General features: G+C 38.8%; 1 protein-coding gene across 1 annotated transcript in view; it reads right to left on the bottom strand.

Moving 5' to 3' along the window:
- LOC124802623 (N6-adenosine-methyltransferase catalytic subunit) overlaps positions 1-21,456 on the bottom strand; it is a 68,690-nt gene that overhangs the window by 7,272 nt on the left and 39,962 nt on the right. Inside the window, exons 6-11 of the mRNA XM_047263512.1 lie at positions 20,465-20,591; positions 20,205-20,376; positions 17,542-17,711; positions 17,239-17,383; positions 5,168-5,315; positions 2,818-2,996 (exon numbers count right to left, since the gene is read on the bottom strand). Of these exons, the coding sequence (XP_047119468.1) occupies positions 2,818-2,996; positions 5,168-5,315; positions 17,239-17,383; positions 17,542-17,711; positions 20,205-20,376; positions 20,465-20,591 (941 nt within the window). The remainder of the gene's footprint in view (positions 1-2,817; positions 2,997-5,167; positions 5,316-17,238; positions 17,384-17,541; positions 17,712-20,204; positions 20,377-20,464; positions 20,592-21,456) is intronic.

Below are 21,456 nucleotides of genomic sequence, written 5' to 3'. Positions count from 1 at the left end.
GGACTCAATGTACATTCAAAGTTCACCACCCCCCAGTAGTTGCGATGAGGTTCTAGGTCATGTCTCTTCTTGTTTTCTATTTTTTTTCTTTTCCCTTACTATCTTCTAGTTAAACATCTTCAATTTTCCAAATAGTTTATGTTTTTCAGATTATGTAGTAACAGGCTGCATAAACCATTAGAAGAGCTGTTATTTTGCACATTATTATTGCAATGTCTAACCAAATTTTATTTACAAATTGTGGTCCTATGCCATAATTGTATATGAAGTTATTATTGTAATTAAGATAGTTCATGGTATTTTATTAATAGACCGTCTTCAAACACTGGACCACAAAGCTTTTTCACAAAGCAAATTAAATAAACACTCTCTGGAAAGACAATGGACAAAGTGCACTGATCTCAAAGGGAAATGTTTAACACAAGTGTAAACTGAAGTACCGGGTCTTTCACTGCAAAGACCAATAAATTCCCCCCTTGCCTTGAGCATAAAACAGGATCACAGAATTCTCTGGTTTTGATATCTGCCTCAACTACTTTGCCAGTGAGCCATCTGATGTCTGCGATGGCAGACATTCAACTTCAGTTTCTACCACCTGCATATTTATTAGATTTTAACCAAACTACCACTCTGCAAAATACATCATCACCATCAGCACTCACATAATAAACAACAAATGAGCTATCAGTCCAACCACGACAGTGCACCGTACCAATAAGTTCCAAAAATCCGCACTTGAAAATGTGATTTTTCACATGGTCACAGGAATAAGTGGTCAAATGCTTTGGATAGTCCTTGCTCCAGTGACCATTTGTACACCTACCAGAAGAATGGGCATGCTGTAGCTATCCTACAGGACAGGGTCACAATTTAAACACTACAAACTTACTCCAGCCCAGGCAAACTGAGCCAATTGGTTGGTTCTTTAGCATTAGGTGTGGTCTAGTGTGAACCTTAGACAGCTTATGAAAGCACAATTTGTTCATGGGCAGTTCTTGAGAAAAACTCAAGAAACAATGATTTTTAAAACTACTACTTTGTTGTACAAAATTTTTGCATCTGAAAATCAAAACTGAATTGTCTGGTTAATGTTGGTGTATCCTAAAAATGTTGCGCATTGTTATGTAAAGCCGTGTAAAGTGAACTCGCGTTGGATGGCACCCAATTTTGTGTTAACCTTTTATTACGCGTACTTTGTTGTTATGTTGTCATATGCATCAAATTATGTAATTGTGTAGAAGTACACAAATAACCTGTCGGGACTTTACTGACCAGCAGAATTTGTTTATATAAGTATCACACAATGCTCTAACATGGAAAAGAAGGGAACCAACTGAAAAATGCACTGTTGGAGCACAAAAAACAGGTGAATATGCTCCCCTTTAACAGACTATAACAGAAACGTGGAGAACCAGCTGCCTTAATCCTCATTCTGCTTTCCTCACCAAACATTTTGGCATGTGAACATATCCACACTTTTTTGTGCCCAAAGACAGTAACACAGAGACAGCGACAGTGGAAGAATAGGAGACTGTGCTCGTGGGAGAGAAAGAGAGAGGACACAGTGGCACTGAGAGAGACAAAATGGCTGTGAAAGAGAAAGAGAGACAGATGAAGACAATAGCAGTGATAGCCAAGGATAGATAAGATAGTGATGGCCAACAAGACAGTGGCACTAAAATAGCAAGAAAGATGGATGGATGGAATAGTAGCAGTGGGAACAAAAGACAGAATAGACAGTACAAATGAAAAAGAGAGACGAGCTGAGACCACGGGGGTGTCGACAGATGAAGACAACAGGAATGGGAGCCAAAGAGAGAGGAACTAGCGATGGTTAGTGTCAGTAAAAGAGAAAGAGAGATGGATGAAGATAGCAGCAGTAAGAGGGCAAAAAAGATAGGAGACAGTAGAAATGAAAAAGAGAGATGAGTACCCGAGACCATAAATTTGTTTGGGGACTGTTGATCCCCCCCCCCCTTGACCAGTGAAATTTAACCACAAAAATTTGCTTGTTCTCCACCATACCCTTTATCCACGTGTTAGTTTCGTAGTCTAGGGGTCAAAACCCCAAGAAAAACATACCCATGGACATGTTTGGAGAGGAGACAATGGTGGTTGAAGAAAAAGACAGCAGACTGTACGCAAGAAAGAAAGAGACAATGGCAATGGGACAGAGAAAAGAATGTGACAAAGACGATGGCAATGGGACAGAGAGACAGCAAAAGTGGCAGGAAAGGGGACCGTTGCAAGGAAGAATGAGTGAAAGGGATGAAGACGGGACAGTGGTAGAGACAGAAATGAGAAAGTGCCAATAGGAGAAAAAGGAGACAGTGGGAAAGACACATATATAGACAGTGACAGTGAGAGAGAGTTCCTGAGTATGAAGGCTTCACTACAAAGTGAGACTAGATAAAAGGATTTAAAATATTCTGTATTGAAAGAGGCTGAATACGTTTGCATGCAAATATTTTTGGTGAGGAAAGCAAACTGAGGACTGAGGCAGATGGTCTACCACTTTTTGTCAGCGTTTTAAAGAGGAGCATATTTGCCTTGTCTGTGCTCCGAGAAGAGCATTTTTCAACTGGTCAGATTATGACTCTGATAATAGTATGTGTATTTAATGTATGAGATGTCATACTGTGATTGGAACATTAGAACTGAAATAACAAAGGACATCTTCATCTTTGCACCTTTGTTTTCCTGTTTATGCTGTTGTACAAATTACTTCTATTATTGCAACATTAATTACTAAATGGTTTCATCTCATAGCATTATTTCCACATCCACTGGGTTGCTACATTTAAAGCTAGTACTTACCAGTTAGGCTGGACGTTATGAGGGCGTCCAAAGAGCTCAATCTTCCTTGTGCCTGGCGATAAACGTTCAATGATACCATATATTTCGTCAGGTTTGTGACTCGTAGCTCGTACCTCTGCCACAATAACATCACAGTCAAGTCCTCTATTAAGGTTGTCTGGACTACCTTTCATCCCAACCTGTAGTATACAGATAATACTACATAACAATACAAATGTACATTCAATGCTCATGAAAAAAGATGTGGCTATAATGTATTGTACTGCCAATTCTATAAATTAGTATGTTTACCTATACACTTCACAGACAACATTAGTGATTTCCTGCCTTATCCCATCTGCTTATGAAAGATGGGAACTTAACTTATTCTCGAATTCCTATTAAGATGTAGAACAGAGACAGCAGAATTGTCACATAGTCTTCCTTAAATGTCAGTTCTTTAATTATGTTGCAAGCACATTACCTTAGTTCAAGAGATTTCCATTTATGTTTTCTGGGCATCTCTGTTATACTTTTGTGTACCGGCCTGTTACAGATCTAACAGCATGTCTCTGAATTTATTCAGTGTCTCCTTTTTTGGCTGCTTGGTAAGGACTTCAAACACTGGTACAGTAACTTCAGGACTGAGCACACTAGTGTTTTCTATGTTCTACAGTGGAAATTCTAGGATGGAATAACAACAATATTATGAAAATCATAGATTGCTACTCACCATACAGGGGAGACACTGAGTTGCAGACAGGCATAACAAAAAGACAGCACAACAAGAAGATAGCAGAATGAAATTTTCACTCTGAAAGGGAGTGTGTGTTGATATGAAACTTCCTGGCAGATTAAAACTGTATGACGGATCAAGACTCAAACTCGAGACCTTTGTCTTTCATCAGCAAATGCCCTACTGACTGAGCTACCCAAGTATGGCTCACAACTCTTCTCACAGCTTTACTTCGACCAGAACCTCATCTCCTACCTTCCAATCTCCACAGAAGTTTTCCAGCAAACCTTGCAAAACTAGCACCACTGGAAGAAAGGATACTGCGGACACATGGCTTAGCCACAGCCTGGGGGATGTTTCCAGGATGAAACCTTCATTCTGCAGTGGATTGTGTGCTAACATGAAACTTCCTGCCAGACCAAGAATCAAACACTGGACCTTTTCCTATCGCTGGCAAGTGCTCTACTGAGTGAGTTACCCAAGCACAACTCACAGCCCATCCTCATAGCTAAACTTCCTCTGATACCTTGCTTCCTTCCTTCCACACTTCACAGAAGTTCTCCTGCTCACTCAGTAGAGCTCTTGCCCACAAAAGACAAAGGTCTACAGTTTGAGTCTCTGTCCAGTACACAGTTTTTATCTGCCGGATGTTTCAAAAAGATAGCTCTCTTTCTGTTGTGCCTGTCTGCAACTCAGTGTCTCCTCTATATAATGAATGTCAATCTATACTTTTCACAATATTGGTTTCCTTTATAGGTGCACTGTACTTTCTCTGTTTCCTCCCAACAAACATTAAATCTTCATTTATCTTCCCTACTATTGATTTTCATCTAATGTTCTTGTAATTTCATACTACTTTGCAGTATTAGCAACAGTCAAATAATGCGAAGAGCTCCAAAAGTTTATCACAAACCCTATAATTGTACACTATTGAGTTTTTTCTTCTGTTTACAGACATTTATCTACATTTAAAGAAGCTTACCAAAACAAGTATTGGGTGAAGCATATCAAAAAGATTGTAAAGGAATGACTGGATGGAGTATCAAAAATTGACAGTAAAAACATTCCACATCAAAAAACATGACTGCACAGCAACAACATAGATAAATACCTTGTATGGCTTGTTCATTGAGTCATTTAATAAAAAAGAATGACATCTCCATGCTTTTCATCCATAAGAAATGAAAAAAAACAGCTGTCATTTTGTTTTCTCTGTGCTACATTCTGTCTGTCAAAATGGAAGAGGTAAGGGACAGTCAAGTGGACACTATTTCATCTCAACAGCCATTCACTCCATTAGCATGCATGTTGCACTGCATGCAGTTTGGTGGTCACAGAGACAATTTACAGTACTAGGTAAGAAACCAACTAAGAAACCAGTGTGCCCATTTGTACCCAGCTATGCTAACAATTCCTTGGTGTGCTAGCCATGTGTGACTTAACTGAAAATCCCGGAGATGAAAAGTGTTAAATCTCATTTTCTTAGCAATGTAAATGTGCTGAACTGAGAATTATAGCATAGTTCCATACTACGTCACTCCACATAATGCAATCGTGTGATAAACATACAACTTTAGAGTACAGCATTTCACATAAGAAACCAATAATAACTATTCAAACTGTGTGGCTACTTACTAAACAATGCTCCTTTCCATGGTTGAGCCAGTGACCAGTGCGACCAGTCCTAATTATCCTCTGCAGTTGGTTTGTTTTGACCCATATTATTTCATCAACACGTTCATAGCCCCAGAGTTTCAGGCACTCTCTGCCCAATTCCATTGCCCTGTAATAAAGAACCACTACTGCAAAGTTAAATGAGCCACTTCCATGCATTAGGAATAACACAGAAGGGAAGAAGCAGGGAACTGTGATGTGAGACATTTATTTATAGTTGTTGATTCTGTGTAAATGATTCAATCTTTCGTAACTTTCAATGCTCTAATAAAGGAAAATTTGCTTCTCACTTCTTCTACCCATTATTCTGTCTTGATTCCAATGACTATCCTTAGGGAACATATTTGTGTAGTTTACAGTCTTTTAAAAATATATTAACAATAGCTGCAGCTGTTTGCATCTAAATGATAAATTACTGCTGTGACTGAATGTTGCTGGTATTGTTAAAAATGAGTCGAGAAACAAGAAACATTACAACATCTCTCTTTATAAAACAATAATGGAAAATCTGAAGAGAAATACCAAAACTGATATGAGAACAGACAACCAGTTACCACACTGAGGAAGCTCTCAGCAACAGATCACTCACAAACATGTCGATATTTTTTTCCTGCAGTTTTTTTTAACAGTCTCACACTGTGCATTATGTTCTCACAATACAGAAAGGTTTTGTGTTCTTGGGAGTATTTCACACCAGCATAACTGAATAAACTCTTCTTTGTTTCCAAGCTGCAACATTTCAAATAAAATACTCGAGCTTTCGATGGTTCTCTTTGCCATCGTCATTAGGAGTAAAATATCATCGACTGCCAAGTCTGGCATAGTGTTCTGCTTATATGGTAACGATTGCAGCATCTGGAATCAGTTAAAAAAATGACAAAGTGATGTATGTGTGGGATGCGAGTTGTGGAGCACATAGCAGCTCTGCTATGCCCCCTCAGGTGAAACTGCTGTCCAAACTCCCTAAAAGCTTCAAGCATAAATCTTTGCTTCTGCTCGATATCCAAAGACTGCCACCATGCCTTACTAAGTGTGTATCCATGGTCTCTTAAAATTGTTGCCGTTTATTCCAATCTCAGCCACCTCGTAATACAGGGCGATTCAAAAAGAATACCACAACTTTAGGAATTTAAAACTCTGCAACGACAAAAGGCAGAGCTAAGCACTATCTGTCGGCGAATTAAGGGAGCTATAAAGTTTCATTTAGTTGTACATTTGTTCGCTTGAGGCGCTGTTGACTAGGCGTCAGCTTCAGTTGATGCTAAGATGGCGACCGCTCAACAGAAAGCTTTTTGTGTTATTGAGTACGGCAGAAGTGAATCGACGACAGTTGTTCAGCGTGCATTTCGAACGAAGTATGGTGTTAAACCTCCTGATAGGTGGTGTATTAAACGTTGGTATAAACAGTTTACAGAGAATGGGTGTTTGTGCAAAGGGAAAAGTTCTGGACGGCCGAGAACGAGTGATGAAAATGTAGCACGCATCCAGCAAGCATTTGTTCGTAGCCCAGGAAAATTGACTCGCAGAGCTAGCAGAGAGCTGCAAATTCCACAATCAACTGTATGGAGAGTCCTACGAAAAAGGTTAGTTATGAAACCTTATCGTCTGAAATTGGTTCAAGCACTGTCTGCAGCTGATAAGATTAAAAGAATCGATTTCTGTGATTTTATCCTTGCTCAAATGGAAACAGATGAATCTTTCGTTTCAAAGATTGTGTTTAGTGATGAAGCAACTTTCCACACTAACGGGAAAGTCAACCGTCACAATGTCTGTATATGGGGCACTGAGAATCCGCGGGAAACAACTCAGTATGAACGTGACTCGCCTAAAGTGAACGTTTTCTGTGCCATTTCAGCCAATAAAGTTTTTGGTCCCTTTTTCTGCGAAGGTGCTACTGTAACTGGACTACAGTATCTGGAGATGTTAGAGAATTGGCTGTTCCCTCAGCTCGAACAAGAAGCACAACAATTCATATTTCAGCAGGATGGAGCGCCACCACATTGGCACTTATCTGTCCGTAACTACCTGAACGTCAACTACCCGAGGCGATGGATCGGCCACCAGGCAGCCCGTGACAGAGCACTTCATCACTGGCCTCCAAGAAGCCCTGATCTTACCCCCTGCGATTTTTTCTTATGGGGGTATGTTAAGGATATGGTGTTTCGGCCACCTCTCCCAGCCACCATTGATGATTTGAAACGAGAAATAACAGCAGCTATCCAAACTGTTACGCCTGATATGCTACAGAGAGTGTGGAACGAGTTGGAGTATCGGGTTGATATTGCTCGAGTGTCTGGAGGGGGCCATATTGAACATCTCTGAACTTGTTTTTGAGTGAAAAAAAACCTTTTTAAATACTCTTTGTAATGATGTATAACAGAAGGTTATATTATGTTTCTTTCATTAAATATACATTTTTAAAGTTGTGGTATTCTTTTTGAATCAGCCTGTATTATCATGTACGAGCCAAGATGCTTATCTTTTCAAACTGTATTTTATGTCTGTTTTCCAGGCAGTGCTCAGCGATTGCCAAATCCTCAAGCTCCCCTTTTTAGATATGTTGCTTGCACTCAGTATAATGCTCTGCAACAGTGCGAACTGACTGACTTATATAAATGGTGTCACATTCATCGAGGATGCCATACACATCAGATATAAAACACGCCTTGAGAAGACGAGACTCTTGTAGCATCATATTAGGATTCCATTGTACAGGAAGCAACCGAGATTAGAATAAACAACAACAGTTTTAACAGAGACCAGAGGTACACACTTCATAGGGCATGGTGGTGGTCTTTGGCTATCAAGTGAAAACAAAGACAGATGTCTGTAGGAAAGTGAGAGCAGCATTTGGAAATGAGTCACCAGCCCTTTGTGCCACCTGAAGTCATTGGTTCCATGGTGCATCAAAGCTGCTACGAGCTGTGTAGCTCGCCTTCCACACACACATCACTTCAGCCCTTTTTGATAGGTTCGAGATGCTGCAACTGTGCCCATATATGTGAAACGCCACATCAGTCCCAGCAGTCAATGATTTTTATACTCCTGATGATGATGGAGATAGCCATCACAAGCTGAAGTGTCTTATTCAAAATGACGTGGCTTCTAAAGTGAGAAGACAAAAGAAGTGAGAGGATGGATGTGGAAGATCTCCTTCTACATCTGTAGACTGCAAATCACTATGAAGTGCATGGCAGAGGATAGTTCCCAGTGTACACTATATTAGACTTACTTTCCTTTCCATTTGTGTGTGGAGCACAATAAGAGTGACTGCTTAAATGCCTTTGTGTTCACAGTAATTAGTCTAATCCTGTCTTCATGGTTGCTATAAGAGCAATATGTAGGAGTCAGTAATACATTCCTGGAGACCTCAATACTGATTCTTGGAAATCTGTAAGTAGGCTTTTGTGAGACTGGCACATACTTCAAGAACCTGCCATTTCATGTTTTACAATATTCTGTAACATTCTCCCACGAGTCAAACAAACCATTCATCATTTGTTCAACCACTTCACTAAATATATTCAATATCCCTTGTTAGCCATATCTGGTGTTAGTTACACACATTTGAGCAATATTCTAGGATGAGTCAAGTAAGCAATCTCATTTGTGGACTGAGTGTATTTTCCCAGTATCTTATCAATGGAAAAAAGTTTATGACCTGTTCTACGTATAATTGATCCTATGTGGTCATTCCATTTCACATCCCCACAAAATGTTGCACCCAACTATTTTTATGATATAATAGATTAAATAGTCATTGTATACTATGTTTTTGCATTTTGTGATGTGTACAATTTCATAATGCTCAACATCTGAAGAAAGTTTGCAATTATTGCATCGCTTTGAAGTCTTATCTAGATCAGCCCGAATATCTGAGCAGCTTTGTTCACATATACTCATTATAGATTACTGTATGATTTGCAAAAACTCTGAGATTGCTATAATTCTGAGATTATTATTATTATTAACATCGCCTATCTGGTCAGTAATAGACAACAATAGTAGCAATGATCCAAACATACTTCCCTGGCACATACCTAAAGTGAAATTTACATATGTGGTGACACACTATCCACAGTAACATGCTGCATCCTTCCTACAATGAAATCCTCAATCCAGTCACAAATATTTTTATACCCTATATGGTCATTCTTTCATTACTAAATGTTGACGCAACACTGAGTCCATACTTTTTGGAAGCCAAGAAATACTGCATCTACCAGTTTGCCTTCATTCATTGCATTCAGTATTTCGTGAGAGAAGAGTGTAAGTTCGGTTTTGCGTAAATGATGTTTTCAAAATACAAAGTGACTGGTTGGTGGGGGTCACTCTGTACAAAATACCTCATTATATTTGAGCTCAGGATATGTTATAAGGTTCTTCAAGAAATAAATGTCAGTGATATTGGAAGGCAGTTTTATAAGTTACTTCTGCTGCCCTTCTTGTAGACACGTGTGATTTGTGCTCTCTTCCAACTACTGGACACAGTTTTTTGTATGACGGATTACATTGGGCCCTGGGGCCTTGCTCAATTTCAGCTGTTTCTCAATGCTTCTGACACGAATGCCTATATCAACCATCTTGCAATAATAAAGCAGGGCAGTAATCCTGTATCTTCCCTTGTTCAGAACATCTGAAAAAATTGTTCAGCACCTCTGATTTTGCACTGATATCCTCAACTTTAGTTAATGTGTGATTCATGAGTGCCTGAACATTACCTTCGGTGGCAGCGACACCCATTACATATGACCAGTACTTCCTTAGGTTTTGCGAGTTTTTTTTTTTAAATGATCCTGCGCATGAAGGTTTCAAACACTGCCCTTCTGACAGCCAAATAGGTTACATTAAGCACTCTCCAACTATAAGCTTCTGCTTTATTTGACACCTACTGTGCAGTAGTCACCATTTCTTTACCAATTTCTTCCGATAAACTGTATACCAAGGGGGTCCCTCTCTCTATCCAATTAAATAATTGTTCCTTAACGAATTTTAAAAAACTCTCTTTGTCACTTGATTAGCTTTGCTACATAGTTTGTATTTATATACAACAATTATTTGAGTACAAAAACCTTTTCATGTTGAAATTTGTGCATATGGTCTGAAGGGCAATTCACCCTTTTACTAATAGAATGCCCATCTAGTAATGAAAAATGAATAAAAATATTGTCTTGGCTATGCTACTGTTCCGCTGTACACCAGTTGGGAAAAAACACAATCTGCATCAGGTCATATCAATTTAGATCTTCCAACATCCTTTTTTCTTGCACAATCACATACAAAATTAATACTGAAGTCACCACATATAACTAATTTTTCGTGATTCCTGTAAAGTGAACCAAAAACCCTCTCTAGCTTGAGCAGGACTACTCTGAAGTCAGAGTTAGAGGACCTATAAATAACAATTAGAAGTTTAGTTTCACTAAATTTATCTACCCCTGCACAACATTCAAATACCTGTTCAGTGCAGTGCAGTGATACGTCTAAGGACTTGAATGGAATACTGTTTTTTACGTACATGGCTACTCCCCCACTCTGCAACAAACTCCTTGAAAAACAACCAGCAAATCTGTACCATGGTAAAGGAAGCCTCTGAATTGTCAAATTATTTAAGTGGTGCTCCAACATAGCAATAATGTTGGCGTCAACATCTATGAGCAGTTCACTGTCTTTACCTCTGATACCTCTTATATTTTGATGAAATATGCTAATTCCTTCACTACTTGGATATATGACCTCATCTGAAGATGATTCGTTTGTTAGAGGTACTTCCTTTAAGCAGGGGTACCTATCAGCTAACTTCAATCTAAAATAGGTGCAGCTCTAACACCAACTAGTATAGTAATTTTCCCATGAGTGATCCCACCGCCACCCACAACACTGTCACCTATAGGCTTTTCCAGCCTCCGCTTCCCATACCTATTGAGGTGTAGGCCACACCTAGTGAAACCCCATCTATTGATGGACTCAACTGGCACCACTGCAATGTGAGCCATACCCTCCATCATCAGTGGCTTCTCCAGCCCCATGTTAACGCACCTAACAGCAGTATTAAGATGAGGCCGATCATGACGCTGAAACAACTACAAGAAGTGCACATTAGTTTGAGCAGCTATCTTTACCAGGTTACCACCTACCTCATTCTATCTCCCAGCTCCACCCACACCCTTACTACCTGATCCTCTTTTGTAAAACTGCTACACAACTCCCATATGTTGTCAGTCGCCTGAGCCACAAAGCAATGCTGGTGACTGGTACTCACTCTCCAACACTTCCTGCTACTGCTGGCCAGCACCTCTGCCATCCGAACTACCTAGCAGCAGAACCTTCTTCTTTGTGTTAGAATTTACAACTGGCCCAGACTTCCTAACTGCTGAGGACTGCTGCATATTTCCTACACTTAGAGCTACAAGAGGCTCCTCTCCACTAAACTCTGACAGTTACTCAAATCTATTGGTTATATGCAAAGCACACCTGTCTGAATATCTCCTCCTCCTCCTAGCTGCCTTATCACCAACTGCCATTTCCCATTCCCCACTCTTTGAATGACTCTAGAACTGTCATAGAAGAATCTGTCATAGAAGAATCAGGTGGCCAGTAAAAATGTCTAACAATCAGCTTTGTTTCACCTAGACCTGTTACACATGACCAGATAATTTCTCTGTCACACTCAACTACAACCTCAACAGAGACAATACTTCTGTCAACTGCAATGGTGGCACTCCCCCTCCTATGGCCTCTGATCTGTATTTCTGATATATGTGCCATGACTTGCTAAATGTCTCAGAGGATTCCACTTTGAGTTTCAGCCAGGTCTCGGTTCCAAGAATAAGTTGAGTGCGAGAATTTTCCTGGATGGCAGTAAATTCGGGAACTTTGTTACGAATACTTCGACAATTTACTGGTAAAATTTTGTCAGTCAAAGCACTTCTACTCTGAAAGCAGTCTGATCTCCCTTGCTGCATATTGACAAACAAGTGTGCATTAGAGTACCTTGAAGTTCTGCCTAAGCCTAAAAAACCTTCATTTGCACTCCACAAGTACTCTGCTATCCAAGTAGCTGCTTCCTTTGTTTGTGCACCCCTGACCTATCAAGGGGCATCCTACAAATGCCCAACCAAAAATACAAGTCCAGAAATCTGCAGCCAGGATCATCACAGAGTTGACAAATCCTTTGGTTGACACCCCTCACTCAGCTCCAAACCAAAGGACCCCAATTAACTCTGGGAACAATGCTGCAAATCATGAGCTCTGCTTGCACCCAACAAACGAGGCCAGAAGCCTTCACCACTTCTGCCAGCCACCTGTATGAATTGAGGATGGCCTCAGAACCCATGTAAAAATTTTGCATAGCACATGTAAACATTTGAAAGAACACAATTTATCAAACAACGTGAAATTATTAGAATCTAGACCTTTCAAGTGAATTTATCTGATGTGTGGTCAGACTTGTACAAAAATGGAAAACAAGAAGTCACCTTGGATATATAAATAAACTTGTGAAGCGCATAGATGAATTAGTGACAACTTCCACATCAGTGTGCCAATGACAAACACTGCAACATCATCTTATTCTACTTGCCGTGATGTACTTGGTACTTGAAGAAAGTACCCATGTCATTGCCTGGTACTAAAACTGCTTATGTTTACGAAGAAAGCACACAACACAAAGAATCACATCTAAGATGTTTCACAGAAGAGAAAAATAGTGAGAGTTTAGCATAACTGAATCTTAACTGTAACAGATGAGAGCACTATGGCCTACCACAGGAGGAGAAACAGTGGACAGAGCTCTACTACGCACCAAAGAAAACAGTCCAATCATGAACATTATAACATTTCCTTTCTGTGGCGATATCAGGTAGCCATCACCAGTGTTTCAAGAAGACTGAGAGCTAAGAAGAAGTTAAAAGCATATTGTAGTTAAAGAGTCTCTGATACAATAAAACACAGATGTATGCAACTGTGAACATCAGGGCATAAATAGAAAAGAACCAGAACCCAATTTGAAAGAAGGAAAACAGACTAACACACACTTTGTGACAACCTTTCATTTCATACCAAGACTTTACACTTCCTGTGTGTAGTGATTAGAAACAAAAAACATAAATAATTATGCTTGAGAGAAATGAATATTAATACCATAGGAAATCTAAACTGCTGTCATTATAATAGAAATATTACTGCCCATCAATGTGTAAATGGTGGAGTATAGTTTGATCAACGTTATTGTGGAACAGAAAGGCACTCCCACTACTCACCAGAGTTATTAAATTTGCTAAGCATAACTTAGCTTCTATCCAGCAAAATAACCTTAAAATCTGGAGTGCCAATTATTTTGCTGAACCTTAGATACCCAAACTGTGTACCAGCATCCAAGTAAAATTAATTTTCTACAATAGAGCATAATAGAGGCAAAAGTACTGAACAGCAAACAAAAGACGATCATATTTTTATTCTATGAATTGCAAATGCCCAAGAAGCAATTTTTATACTCAAAATGTATGTAACCTGCTCATGCATATAACTTACATAGTTCCTGTTTTTCATTTCATTTTTTTTTAAACCTCTTTTTGATCACTGGAAAGTGCTACATATGGCCACTGGAGGTGAAATTAAACCAATCTTTCCATTGCATTAGAATGCACTGGGTCTCCAACTGTCCATGGGACAATGTGGCTCGTATAAAACGTTCAGTCAGTCACCATCTCTTGAAGGTAATTTCAAGTTTAGAACATGAGCACTTTGTCATCTAACAGCATGAAACTTTGTCAACATGGAAAGTTTCTCACTGCATGGCATTCACCACCAACATCATTTAAAACTTTTACACTGGGGCTGAGAATTGAATGTCTCACTGTTAGTCAGTGTGCGTATTCATGCTTTCCTTTATATGGCAGTTCTGGTTTTCCTGTTTCTCACTGTGGGGCGGCAGATGTATTCAAACGCTCTAGGCCACAGTTTTAATATACTGACCTTTTATTTTGAAAATGGCATGAGTTCATTCTTTTAAAACAATGAGAGATCACACAAAATAATTTTACAAACAATGGAAACTCCATGTAGGAATATCAATAATGTAGGAAAAGTAATGAAGGCTATGGCCAATAGCTTTGCGTAAATGTCTTTTAATCGTGGCTGTCTGCAACTTAATATGTATTCTTTACAGTAACTAGCAAAATAATTTTACACTAAATTAATCACAAATTATGTGATATCTCATTCATTCATAAAGCTCTCTCATTGGAGGGTTATATAAAATTGTATTCACAGCTGTTTGTTACACCTGGCAGACGGGTAATGCATCATACTGTAGTGTATTGCTGGTGCATAATTGGTAAATCTGAGCTTGAGCCATCAATGGTGCACGCTGCTCAGTGGGAGGATCTACTGTGAGCCACCAGTCGTGGCAAGTGTGAACATGTTAAACATTCAACTGCTATCATGAGATAAAAAAACACTGAAACCTGCCTTGTAGTGGTTGTCCACAGCCAACAATACCAGCTGATGGCTGACTGCTACCCTCTAATTATCATTTGTAGGTACTCCAAGGAGAAAGCAACACATTTGCTCTCTTGGAGGCAAGTGAGGGGGCCGTGTTGTCCAGTACACAACCATCTCTACATGTTCAATTTGGCTTCAAATCATCCATTGCGAATGGTATGACCCCCTCCACCCTCCCACTCTTATTGTACTTCACATGAAGAAAATGAACTATGGAACAACTTGAATGGATCCTGGCTCATGGTACTGGGTTCTCTCCACCTACAAGTGCAGGATAGTTCTGACACCTCATGATCATCACAAATGATATGGAGAAGACCATGAATCATTTGCGTGAAGAGTTTGACAGAGCACTGAAAGACCTGAGTCAAAACAAGGCCCCCGGAGTAGACAATATTCCATTGGAACTACTGACGGCCGTGGGAGAGCCAGTCCTGACGACTTATCTTAGAAGAAAGATTAAGGAAAGGCAAACCTACGTTTCTAGCATTTGTAGACTTAGAGAAAGCTTTTGACAATGTTGACTGGAATACTCTCTTTCAAATTCTGAAGGTGGCAGGGGTAAAATACAGGGAGCGAAAGGCTATTTACAATTTGTACAAAAACCAGATGGCAGTTATAAGAGTCGAGGGACATGAGAGGGAAGCAGTGGTTGGGAAGGGAGTAAGACAGGGTTGTAGCCTCTCCCCGATGTTGTTCAATCTGTATATTGAGCAAGCAGTAAAGGAAACAAAAGAAAAATTCGGGGTAGGTATTAAAATTCATGGAGAAGAAATAAAAACTTTGAGGTTCGCCGATGACATTGTAATTCTGTCAGAGACAGCAAAGGACTTGGAAGAGCAGTTGAACGGAATGGATAGTGTCTTGAAAGGAGGATATAAGATGAACATCAACAAAAGCAAAACAAGGATAATGGAATGTAGTCTAATTAAGTCGGGTGATGCTGAGGGAATTAGATTAGGAAATGAGACACTTAAAGTAGTAAAGGAGTTTTGCTATTTGGGGAGCAAAATAACTGATGATGGTCGAAGTAGAGAGGATATAAAATGTAGGCTGGCAATGGCAAGGAAAGCGTTGCTGAAGAAGAGAAATTTGTTAACATCCAGTATTGATTTAAGTGTCAGGAAGTCATTTCTGAAAGTATTCGTATGGAGTGTAGCCATGTATGGAAGTGAAACATGGACGATAAATAGTTTGGACAAGAAGAGAATAGAAGCTTTCGAAATGTGGTGCTACAGAAGAATGCTGAAGATTAGATGGGTAGATCACATAACTAATGAGGAAGTATAGAATAGGATTGGGGAGAAGAGAAGTTTGTGGCACAACTTGACCAGAAGAAGGGATCGGTTGGTAGGACATGTTCTGAGGCATCAAGGGATCACCAATTTAGTATTGGAGGGCAGCGTGGAGGGTAAAAATCGTAGAGGGAGACCAAGAGATGAATACACTAAGCAGATTCAGAAGGATGTAGGTTGCAGTAGGTACTGGGAGATGAAAAAGCTTGCACAGGATAGAGTGGCATGGAGAGCTGCATCAAACCAGTCTCAGGACTGAAGACCACAACAACAACAACAACAACAACATGAATCATTACAAATTTCAGGCATGCAGCCACACAGATGAGAAAGGGAGGCAAGCCAAACACATTTTGGGCCAATATGATGTAAGGATGTTGGGAATCTCTCATTGCTGTCAAGGGTAATTTGAGGTATGTGAAGTATCAATACAGGATCTTCCGAGCCATTGTCCAGCCCTGAAGTCAACATTTCAGTGATGAGTGTATCTTTCAGCATAAGAACATACAAGCACACTTTGCCATCGCGTCAACACCCTTCTCCAGCAGAGGGGTGAGTGGAGGAAGGGGGGGGGGGATATAATATGACCATTTGACCTGTGGTACCTGCGACATGAACACAATTTAGTATTTAGTATGCTTTCAGACCACTTTAACTCATAGTGTATTCTCACAGGGAACCCTCCCCTCCCCCTCCCTTCACCCTCCAAGATGACATCAGGAGGGCTGCTTTCAAGTAGAGGGACTGGACTGACCACCTGGTGCATTGCATGCTAAAGAGGATTACAGCGCAAATTGTGGAGCGACAAATTACTGAACGTTACCCAGCATGAGATTTTGATTACATAGGTGTGCAAAGATGTGCACTTGCAATAGATTGTGTTTATTTTGGCTATTGTCTTTTTTTATTTGACAATGAAATTATATTATTAGTTTCACAAAGCTTATCCTTTCATTCCCTACTTCCCTTATGACTAAGCCGTCACATTTGCAGATATGCAGGTGGCGCAATTTTTAATTTTTGTCTAGTTTAGATGCTCTTAAGTGGTATCTTTGTTATGATATGTATGTAGAATCTAGATTGTCTTTTTTTTAAATAAAACTCAACCCAAAATTGTTCTGCAAAAGGCAAATGACAAATTGTGATGCTCTCTAGTTTTCACCAATATATACATTCATGAAAAAGTTTCTCACTGCATTAAGGTATTTAATACTATTTACTGAAAGTACTAACCTTCCAGTCACCCACAGAAATATAAGTCCTTCATCCTGTAATGTTGGAATGCCTAACTGTCTCATTTCATCATCAGACATTGTACCATAAGGCAACTCCATGTGAATGTCCCATGGAGGATCGGCCATTATCACAGCAAATTTCCCTATAGACAAAAAGAAAACAAATCACACCATCCTATAAAAGTTTTTTTTAGTTTCATTGCTCATGATTCTACAGTTGCAACAACAGATGTAAAACTAACTAAATAGTGATTCTTCTGAAGGAAGAAAGAGTCAATCACATTTTTTTTTCCAAAAATACCTAATACTGTCATATCCAGATATCTAAGATCACACTGTACCCACTGAGGAGGATACAATATAGTCATTTCTTGAGATCGGCCAAGTGCTTTGCATTCTATACTTTCTATCTTGCTACCAGCTTCCTTTGGAAACTGCACAGTAGGGCCATCTACCTCATAATGCACATACCTGGAAAACAAAACAGTGTTACAACTTTGTGAAAAAACAGTTTCTGGCACTAAGTTACATGGTAAATGATAATGGTCCGTATCTTGAAAATCATATTCCACTTTCAAAAGTAGCATCCTTCAACTCTATAGATTCAATCTATCAATACAGCAGTAATTTATGACAAGACCAAAAAAGGCAATGTAAATTAATGACTGTCTTCCCTTCCATTGTTTATGCTATATGTACTGAGATGCTTATTATATGAATTTTCCAGGAAGAGATAATGAAATACAGAATCTGCCAAAAAAAGTATACACACTTTAAGAAACAAAAACCATTTATTATGTGTTTGTTTTACATTTAAATACTGATCACATTGTCTTCAATTAAGCACGTGGTTAGGTTAGATGTTCAAAATGCCCACCATCGGCAACCAGCAACATAGAGGAATAACAAGTGGTCGCTGCAGCAACATTGTTCAATGTTTCAATGGAGATAGCCACACATGTCTGGACACCTTGGAGGGGAACTTAATGAGTACTCTTCATTCAGTCCAATGTCTCCACAGATTGTCATCCAGGAAAGCTTGTATTATTCCAGGCAAACTAGTCAAAAAACAGCAAATGGGGAAAATAATTTACAAAGTTTTGAAGCTCTGGGAAAATACTCATATGGGGTATAGCAGTAAGAAACAGAAAAGCCACCCTCACTACACCTTCCCAAAGGGAGGGTGCATCATCCCTTTTCAACCCACTAAAAGAGAATTTCTTCTATTTTTTAAAATTTTTTTGCACAATTGTTTCACTTTTAGAAGAGAACTGTAATTACAAAAAATATTCCTCAAAAAACTCTACACAGAAAAAGTTTTGCATTTATTTTAAGTAAGGCAAATAGTTTTAGAGATATAAGAGTTGGAACAGGATTCCATTAATGCACAATTTTTGCAGCTTTTGTTGCTTAGTCAGTTAAGTAAATGAAGAGAAAAATTACATATATCAAAGAAATTTCTTGTGTGTTCAGTTGAAGTCAGGATTAGTTGCCCAACAATGAAAATCTGAAAGTTCCCCTTCCCATTCACTCAACATTCTCCTACCACTGTCACTGGCATTTTTCCCAACAATTACCCAGTTTAGTTGAGTTGATACCATGAATTTATTAAAGCTATGTGGGACAGTTCAGTTTGCTGTGTTGTGTAGTGTTTCTGATTACTCTTTTTTTCCTTTTCTGTGGACTGAGAGTATAATGCTGGATCCTACCACCTGTTTTATTTGCAATAAGTCTATTTTGGAAGGAGAGGTATCAAAAGTGACAAAGGGCTTGCAAACTGTGATACATGTCAGCAAGAAATGGAAGGATCAGCCTGATTCTCTTCTACAAAATGTTGGAATGACTGAAGTGCATAAGGTATTTCAGGTGAATATATTAATTACCACGTTGATATGAATATATTTAACATAATGTACAGAAACTAATTTGCCACAATGCTGCACAAGTAGATAATAGAAGTTTAAGACCATGTTCATCTTTTCCATTCAGTTTCAAAAAATAATTTTTCAGGTGTGCCGAAAATGTGATTTGGAAGCTGAGGGGAGAAAACACCACCTACAAAAACATCATCCAAAGTTTGCAGTTCATTCTGTAACTCTGAAACACACACTGCTTGAGAAAAAGAAATGCAGTTATGATTTCAGTATGAAGGCTGTTGAACACACCTGTCATCCTGGAACTTTGTATTATACTTTATATGCGATTACTATTTTATGTTACAGTGAGGGGCGTCTGCTAAAAAGTGTCTTTTAAAATGATGTCCCATTTTTATTCTACATCTCTGGCACAGAAATTGGATACATTATTTATGAACAAAAAAGTAGTTTTCTGCTTAATATATCACTTCTGACTACCTTATGTGGCCTGGAATGATACCAGCATGGTAAAACTGCAACAATCTATCTTAGCAATTTCTATCAAATATCACAAGGACACCACATCATCCTCAAATCTGTTGTGAAGTTTATCAGTTATATAGTAATTACACAGTCACAAACCATGTCCATAAGAAGCATGTGGCAATGTTGGTAATCCACATTTTCTGACTGTTTCCTCATACACGTAAGGATTAATTATGGTTTTTATGGCATGACATTCCCAAACAAAAATCTCCACAGAGATGTACAATGATATGCAAATTAAAAAAAAAATGTATTAATTCTTTTGGCATTAACTTATCATTAAACAGAGCTTCTTGGTAAGCAGTGGGAATAGTTTCACCTTAATATGACAAGAACACAAGCAGACACTCACAAACAAAGGTAACAAGTAAATTAAGAAACTACTACACTGATTTGTTTCCAACAGGAAAAGGCCACATGTATTGTCTAATGAAAAATGCAGGTTCTTTCATTTGGATGCAGGTGGACCGATATGATTTTTTTTTTTTTTTAAGGTTTCATTTTACCTTCACTACATAAATACTAAATTTTCTATGTTAAAGTCGCACTTCTTACAACTTACTTGCATGTATCCATATGAAAGCATGTATTTAAAAAAGAACAGTCTCCAAGGGCTTCATCTGTGTGTTTTTGAATAATTTTTTTGAAGTGTAGCTTCTTACAGGCTTCAGCAGAGTTAACCTTCATGCACTCAACCTTCGTCCCATGAGGACAAAACTCCATCACCTGAGCACCTGATACAATATTTTGAGGCCTTTAATGAGAAGGAAAATTTTAGCTAATAATAAACGTCACTGAAAGGTGTACATTAATTTTTCTCACCTCCTTGTGAGCGGAATCTCTCAGCAAGCGATCGTTCCTTTGCTGTAGGCTTGCTGAGGAGGTCTAAAATTTCTTCACCAACTTTCTTATTTTCCTTTTCACGTATTGAAGGCATGGAGAGAAGTGACTGTGAAACAAAAACATCTATTTTAGGCAACTAAAACTGGCATACTAATTCACACTGTAACAATATGCCAACAAATTCTGGTAGTGCTTTACTTCTGTTAAGAATTCTGAATACTAGATGAGATTACTTCACCAGTGCTAACTTTCATTGCTGTTCGTTGTCATTTTTTATTGTTTCAGCAATGGTGAACAGCAGCATAGGGTGCAGCTACTGATTTGTTTCATTTACCAGGTACACTATGTGACCAAACTCTACAGGCACCCGTTGGTATTCATTCCAAACATACTAGCCAAATGGCCAACAGTGTTTAGAATGGCCTTTTGCTATTACTACAGTGTTTAACCAAGACAGGAGGCTTTCCTCATTAGTTAGTAGGAGCAGCCACTGGAGGCTACTCCTGTAAATTATACTAACAACAAATTATGACTAAGTGATAATCTACTCACACTGATGCTTAAGAGAATTACTTCATTAGAGGTGCTAATAAAACTCTTTTATTTTCATTTTGAATACTTTGAATTTTCAATTTCTTACTTGGTGTCTACTGGAAATCTGTTAAAACTCCTCTGCACAAGGAAACAAAACTCATTTCTGAACCCTATACAGGGATGTATAGCTTACATAGAAATTATTTTTAGATTTAGTATTGAACTTATGAAGTCCATAGTTCACTCTAAATTCGCTCTTGTTGTTATTTTGTGACCTGCAGTCTGAAGACTGATTTGATGCACCTCTTCATGCTATCCTGTATAAGGCTACTCATCCCTCCATAGCTATCACATTCTACACCCATCTGAACCTACTTACCATATTGAAGCCTTGGTCTCCCTCTAAATTTTTACCGCCATACTCCCTTTCTTGATAC

Source organism: Schistocerca piceifrons, chromosome 6 (assembly GCF_021461385.2).
Source record: "Schistocerca piceifrons isolate TAMUIC-IGC-003096 chromosome 6, iqSchPice1.1, whole genome shotgun sequence".
NCBI classification, from domain to species: domain Eukaryota; kingdom Metazoa; phylum Arthropoda; class Insecta; order Orthoptera; family Acrididae; genus Schistocerca; species Schistocerca piceifrons.
The sequence above is the reverse complement of the archived record's forward strand: the minus strand, read 5'-3'. Positions and strand labels throughout refer to the sequence as shown.